The following is an 8,188-nucleotide window of genomic DNA, read 5'->3' on the forward strand; positions in this document are numbered from 1 at the left end:
CATCAAATTCATGAAGAATAAGCTAAAATTTTAGTGTGGACAGCGGACATGAGGTCAAGAACTTTAAACGAAGACTTCTTCATGTTAGTTTAATGGTACTAAATCAGGTACGCTGCCAAATAATAATTAACTGATTATCATTGTACCATAGTTCTAAGGATCTCCACATGTATATATATTAAATCCAAAATATAAATGCATAAAAGAAATAAATACATCTTGATAACTATTAGGGTATTCAAAACTTTTTGTAAGTTGGATCCAATAAATCTCACACCCTAGTGTGGGCTACTAGGATAAAGTGTATACGAAGCTTTTGTATAAATCTCAATATATGGGCAAGAACTATTTCTTATGTAAATATCTATAACCGAATTCGGTTATAGATATTTACATCTAATAATTGATTGAGGGAATCTCTCAACTACCTTAAGAGAATATTTCAACTACTTTTTAAATTCAAATATTTATCTATTGAATTAATCAATTAATTAATTACCCTAAAAAAGCAAAACTAATAGAGACACCCTACACATGTGGAGTGCATGCACCGTGTTTGAACACAATGCGTGGCGCCTCCTATGTCTTGTTAAAGACAAAAAATATGCCATATGTCTTGACAGCTTTTGACTTTACCCTATTTAATTAATTTGAAAAATAAATTATTTATTACAAAAATAAATAAGTACTATTTTAATAATTCAAAATAATTTTTTCTAAACTTTCATCTACAACTTTTATCCCACCCCTTGACAGTGTTTCAAGGTGGTGATCCGGGAACCATGGACCTATAATTCTAAGCTCCAATAAACTAAATTTATTTATTGAATCTCATCAACCAAATAATAGGTTTATTAATTTCATGATTACTTCACTATAAATATGGAATTGAACTCTTAGTAATTATAGAATTATATTTACTGAGTACATGAGGCTCTCACTTCTATCCATAAGCTCAGAAATGTTCTGAAATAAGTTTAGCCCCAACTACGCTGGCATATGAGTCCAATGGAAGAGATGAATGGAGGAGATGAACCTTGGTTTTGGAAGCATCAAAGGTAATGGTATTTTTGGCTGCGAGGGTGTTTTTTCTCTTCTCAAGCTTTTTTGAGACCGCCTTGACATCCAAAACTCTTTGCAAGCTGGAAGCTGGAAGATCTATTGGAGGCGAGGTATTTTGATCAGTCGAGACACTTATTGCACGAGGGTCCGACTATTGTTTCTTAAGGGCCACTTGAGATTCCAAAGTATCTTGATTGTCTTTTTTGTTACATTTTTCCCTTTTTTCACTGGGATAGCAGTTGGGCTTCACAAGAGTTTAGCAAAATTCACCGTTTCTACAAAGAGAACAAGTGAGTTAGACTAAAGCGAGACACAAGAGAAAAAAAGGGTAAGTTACTCAAGAACAAACAAGATAAATCTCATCTAAACTACTATCTAAAAAGTTAGAGGAAGGGGGATCAACTCGAGTATTTATATATTCCCTAGAGCCTGTTATCTCATAGTTCCCAAGTTTTGGCCTAGTACGCATTGCTACTATATTTGTCCGAAATACCATAATATGAGCTGCTGCTTGTAACTTGAACGTGAAAATTGAGATATCAACTATCAAACCTATGTGCGATGAGATTAATTCAATTCCAAATGTAAAAATTACATTGGCCATCAGAAAATTTAACCAAGCAATTTCGACCAGCATTAAGAGCAGTTGGGGGTTGGGGACCACCCATAAAAATGTTCAATCTTACCTCGGGGAGCTCATTTAGGTGGGCAACTTCCCAAGGAACTGTGGCTTTAACATAGGATCGCAAGTTTCCTTGTAAAAACTAATTAATGGATTTAAAAAAATAATTATTTTTATTAAAAAATCCATTTATATATAAAAAAAAGTATATTAAAAATTTAATTTTTGTAAAAATTTAATTTTATGGGAACAAGTTTGAGTTTATTTTTCTCTCTAAAATTCTAGACTTGTTTAAGTAAAGATAATAGTTTTTTTTAATAGTTTAATTTATATTTTTATTAAATTTTTAATTATTTTTTAAGATACAGGTTTGTAAATATAAATAAGCTTGATTTTCTCTTCACAAAATCTTAGTTTGTTTAAATTATTTAAGATATGTATCTATAAATAAAATAAAGTTTGAAAATATTTTTTTTAAGAATAATTAAAAATTTTAAAATAAACTTAATAATTTTTTTTATTAATTTAATACTTTTATTAGGTTTTTTAACTTTTTTAAAATTAATAGAAAATTATAATTTTTAAATTTAACTTTTTTTTTTAATAAAAAGAGATAAAATTTAGTATTAGTTAAAATTTAAATGTAAAAATATCAATTATTCTTTACAATTATATCACAAACGACACCATATCTTTTTCAAATTAATTAAAACATTAGAATACACGGTCATTTGTAAAGAATACATTTTGATTTATCAAAAACACATATCACCAAAAACAATATTTTACAATTATATCCCTCAAATTTAAAAGTTAAATTGCAAAACAAATAAATCCATTAAAATATTATTTCTCTCACCAATCAATGGGTACTATCCGGTTGTAAAACTTGCAATTCTAAGTGAAAAAGTTATTTACTACAGTAAAATTCTATTTGTCTTATTTGAGGTGTGTAAAACCTCAAAGTGATGTGAGGTGTTACATAACACCCCTTTCTAGTTTATTACATATTCTTACAAAGTGGTTGACGGCCATATATAGTACTACTAGTAGTGGCTATATATAGTGAATCTAGAGACACATATTCTGCTATGCAAAAGCTAGCCTAGGCACACGAGTAGGTCACTGGTCATAGTCTCCCTACACTACGACCATTATTCATTATGTATATATGATAAAGACATGTATTTATCACTATATATATATACACGTATTTTACCCACGCACCCCAACCAATCTCAAATATAGAGGAAAGAAATATATATAGGAACACGATTTTGTTTCGTGATATACTTTTACGGAATGTATTTTGTTGTAGATTAGATGAGTCTTATGGTACATTAGATGGGTCTCAGGTACGTTATTATTTTTTTTAACCCTAATTACCCTTAGATCAACTTAGTCCTCAGATCAAATAATTCTCTCATCTATATAACGGTTGTCGTACATCATGGAATATATTCCGTGAAAGTACATAACGGGACAAAATCGTGTCTATATATATTTATAAGCTATTGTTGAAGACAAATCGCTTTAATCTACGGTTGCGATGAGTTCTGCATCCAACGGTGTGGCTTGTAATATTAAACAACTATAAAAATAACTTTTTGGAATAAAATATCTTTATGCGAACGGCCTCTAAACTTTGAGCGACCCAAAGGTATAATAGAGTTTTTATTTCTTTCTTTGTTGCAATCTATGCATTTATAATATAAAAATAATCTCTTTTTTATTTAATTTTTAAAAGAAGATGCAGAAGCTAGCCAAGGCCTATAAACTAAAGTTCTTAATTAGTTTCTTGATCTAGAGTCCTTAGGTCATGTACAATTCAAACTCTATTTATATTTTGATCTAGGAATTTATCGCTACTATATTAGAGCATCATCTCCAAAACATTTTATTTTTTAGCTAAATTTTAGCTAATATAATTCAAAAGTTAAAATATATAGAGCTATTTTTCATTAGGTTTTTTTTGGTTCCAATCATGTTTTTTATTTTAGTTACTATTTGATCTTTTTTTTTTGAATGATACTATATATTTGATCATTTTAGTAATACTTTATAATTTAAATTTGTTAAATATATATAAATTAAGTTAATAAATAATAAAAAAGCAATAGTGCTTTTTATTATATTCAAAAAATTTAGCAAAAAAAAGTAGAGAGCTTCCCTAAAAACTCCCTAATCATTCTTTATTATGGAGTCATTTTTTGTATACCATTAGAGCTTAATTTTTTTAAATCTCACTTCTTATTTTAGCTACAAAATGTGTCTAAATAATATGATTGAAGATGCTCTCAACTTTGTTACTATATAAGAGATATATCAGCTACAAAACTAAATTATAACTTATACCACTTAAAATAACACTTTCCTTAATAGACGAGGTACAATATTTCAATATTTAGCTCATAATAAATTATGTATCTCTACATAGCTAAGATTTATTTCTTAGCTAAAATCCTTTTTTCTTTTTTAATTTTTTGTTATTTTCTTTTCTTTATATATTTCAGATCTACATAAAATAAATTAACTGAATAAAAAATATACAGTTAAATTGTGTAGAGAAAAGAAAGTAGCTAATGTATGGTATAATTAGTGTAAATATGTGAGGTAAATGAAAAAAAAAAAAAAAAACCCTTAAAAAGGCAATTTATTAAAGGTTAAAAAAAGCTTATGTGCAGTGCTGCTACAGCTCGAAGCAAAAGAAATAAAGTACAAGTATACATACGTAAAGTGTTAAGATTACAAAATTAATGGTTAAAGTAGTATATATTTAGCTCTAGGGATATTTATTCGTGGAAGACGGAAAAGTAATCGAAGTTCGTTTACTTTAGTACCCTATTATATCTACAAATAGTACATTGTTTTCTCCTCTTTTCTTATTGATTAAATGGTAAAAGTAGTTCACATGAGCTAATGATGATCAATATATAGTATTGATTCATGTAACTGATTCCAGTGTAACAATCAAGACTTAATCAATAGCCAAATATATATTTAATATATATGTAAAAAAAAACACTGGATCTCATCATGGTAATTAACATTTTTCACACTCACAATATATATTAACCATATGCTTCTTAAAGTTACAAAACATAATATTACATGTGTGTGTGAGAGAGAGAGAGAGAGAGAGAGAGAGAGAGAGAGAGAGAGTGAGTGAGAGAGAGAGAGTGAGAGAGAGAGAGAGAGAGAGAGAGAGAGAGAGAGAGTGAGAGTGAGAACGCTCTTATATTTTAGTGACATAGTCATGTTTTTGTTTCATAAAGTTGAATATCAATCATAAACGTTAGAGAGAGAGAGAGAGAGAGAGAGAGAGAGAGAGAGAGAGAGATGTTCATTTTGGGTGTTTAACTAGTATTATTATTAGTAGAAGGAAAGAAATTAATTAAAACATATATAATCCAAGTTTGTTGGGTTTCTTATTATATATGATCCATGGCTTTCGCAGTTGAGAGTAATAACATTATGAGATGTAGTGAAGAGAACATGGTATTTACAGTGGAGTCGCAGAAGGCTGTACCAGCTCCATTCCTGACGAAGACATACCAACTTGTTGATGATCCTGTCACAGACGACATTGTGTCTTGGGGTGATGATCAAACCACTTTTGTCGTTTGGAGGCCACCTGAGTTTGCTAGAGACCTTCTTCCTAACTACTTCAAGCACAACAATTTTTCAAGCTTTGTCAGACAGCTCAATACCTATGTAAGAATACTCTTATAACTTATTATTCATTACTTACATTATTACACTAAAACATTAGTATATACATCTTTCTAGCTAGTTAATAAAGCTTTATTATTCTTATTACTTTCCGAGATATTTTTTCTTCAGTTAACTTTGATTAGTGTTGACTAAATAAGTTGACTTCTATTACTTACTATTGACTCCTAATAACAATCTTTTAAGAACTGGATTTTCATTTCTGTTTTACAACAAATCTTGAAGAGGATGAAATATTTCACTTTCTATACACTTCTTTTTCCTTTAGTTAATTAATGGTTGTTTATTGCTGAAAGTAGATCGATCAGTAACTCGAAGTACTATTATTCATAAATTCAAAATAAAGTATATAAAGGAATATGCATATTATTGTGTATCATGTAATAATTAGGTACGCAACATAAATTTCTTTTTCATTTTTTTAAAAAAGGAAATTTAAAAATGTGAATATTTGCAATTGTTTTCGTTCATGGAGTTATAATGGTACGCCTGAAATAATGATAATCATTATTTAATGAACAGAGTCGAATAATATTAACTTTTCGATCTTCACGCAAGATTCTAGATCTCATTTATAAGTTTTGTCTTTATGCTGTTTAACGGCAATTTCATGACTATTTTAATTCATTGTATAGTCATACGAGATCAACTCCTTCTACACATTACATATTTGTGTTTTAATTTCTTCCCCACTAAAGAATAGAATCCATGGTGATCATTATTTTTTAACAAAAAAAAAAAAAAAGAGTTATATATATATATATATATCATTATATCTCCATCCTCGCTCACATTTCTTTATTTGGAGATTTTTCATTAATAATTAGTCTCATTCATGACAATATGTACAAGAATTTGTACAGATATATATACTATATATAAATATATATTTATTATATGAACATGGACCTTTTCATTTGTCTTTCACTAGAAGTTAGCATTATTGAGATTAATTTTGGGGTCCATTAGCTTGATCATAAAAGTGTAACCCAAAAAGTAAAGTTCCCCTGCAACAATTCATGGTGCTTTCTTTTTTCATTTTCTCCTCTTTCAAATCATTTCTTTGCATAAACCCTAAAACCATCATGATTGGCATTTACTATTATTAAAGTTAGAACTTTTTTTCTTTCTATTAAACATATATTTATTTAACATAGATAAGTGAGGAGGTCCAAAACCCAATAAGTTGGAATCTTAATAATTTTAATGAATATATTAAATCATTAAAAAATATAATTAATTAATAATTATTGATACCATATATAGACATATATATTTCTTTTTTTTAAGCCCTATTTCTATCCATACAAATTATTTTAACAAAAATTCATTGTTCCTTCAATCAATTTAATGATAACATTAATTTACACAATGCAGGGATTTAAGAAGATTGTAGCAGATAGATGGGAGTTTGCAAACGAGTACTTTAAAAAAGGAGCAAAACACTTATTATCAGAAATCCATAGAAGAAAAGCTTCCCAACAACAACAACAACAATATTACCAAACCATCAATAATCACCATCTTCATCTTGGCGATCAACAACAACAACAACAACAACAACGTACCCATTTTCCCCACTTAACATTCCAACAACCTGATTATCACGACACCACTTTTGGTTGGAGCAATATTAGTCCTACTACTATTACTACTACTAATAAATTTTCAGAAATCCCTTCTCCCTTACTAGAATCCGATCATCATAATAATCCAAAACCTTACGTTGATGATCATAATATTCTAACGGTTCTAACCCAAGATAACCAAAGGCTTCGGAGAAAAAACTTCATGCTCTTGTCTGAGCTCACTCACATGAAGACCCTTTACAATGACATTATCTACTTCATCCAAAACCATGTGGAACCGGTTGTGCCCAATGCAGTGGGTACTTCTGGCTCAGGTATTCTGAAGATTATGGAGCTGGGTTCTTCGTCTCTTTCTCCTGTTCGAATAAATAATCATGGTTTTGATGGTAAAGGCAAGTGTAGTGGTAGCATGGATTTTGGTAAAAGCTGTGGGGCATTAACTACTCATGAGGAGAAAAATGGGAGTAGTGGAGTTAAGCTTTTTGGGGTTTCTTTATTAAGTGGAAGAAAGAGAGTGCACCCTGAAACGACGACGGATTTATCCATTTAAGGAGATATATGTAATTGACTAGTCTAATTCATTGTATCAAATCACTACTCGCTAGCTTAGCTAGCTACTACTTGATCATATGCCAATATATATTATAACATTTTCATCATTTTATATGTTGAAAGAAAGATCAAGATTAATCGTTAGCATATATGAATTTTAAATGGTAATTAAATCTTCATTGTTTGTTGATGATTTTGAAATACTTGTGACATTCATATTTTAGTTATTTCCATGTAATTATAAATTAATAATGATATTAAAATAATGTTGTTACAATTGAACAATTTCTTAGAATATTTTGTATAAAATTAATTAATTGATTTTATATATAAAAAAATATTATATATTTATTATCCCTAAAAAAAATCCAATATAATTGTACATGAATTTTTGTTCTAGATATAAAAGTGCTATCAAGGGAGCACATTGCGCCCACATTTCACCTCAAGTCGAAGGAGCACATTGCACCATTTCCTACTAATGGAGCACATTGCACCATTTCCTACTAATGGAGCACATTGCACCTCCTGCCAAAGGAGTACATTGCACTTCCAACCGAATGAGCACATTGCACCACCTCCTACCAGTGGAGCACATTGTACCTCCAACCGAAGGAGCAAATTGCACGAC

At 29.4% G+C, this 8,188-nt stretch overlaps 1 protein-coding gene across 1 annotated transcript; it reads left to right on the forward strand.

Moving 5' to 3' along the window:
• Positions 1-4,850: 4,850 nt before the first annotated feature.
• LOC133032946 (heat stress transcription factor B-4d-like) lies at positions 4,851-7,750 on the forward strand. Its single transcript, XM_061107434.1, has 2 exons — positions 4,851-5,398; positions 6,794-7,750. The coding sequence occupies exons 1-2, from the start codon at positions 5,129-5,131 to the stop codon at positions 7,553-7,555; spliced, it is 1,032 nt and encodes a 343-aa protein (XP_060963417.1). The 5' UTR covers positions 4,851-5,128; the 3' UTR covers positions 7,556-7,750.
• Positions 7,751-8,188: the final 438 nt, after the last annotated feature.

Source organism: Cannabis sativa, unplaced genomic scaffold (genome assembly GCF_029168945.1).
Source record: "Cannabis sativa cultivar Pink pepper isolate KNU-18-1 unplaced genomic scaffold, ASM2916894v1 Contig1, whole genome shotgun sequence".
Classification (NCBI taxonomy): Eukaryota; Viridiplantae; Streptophyta; class Magnoliopsida; order Rosales; family Cannabaceae; genus Cannabis; species Cannabis sativa.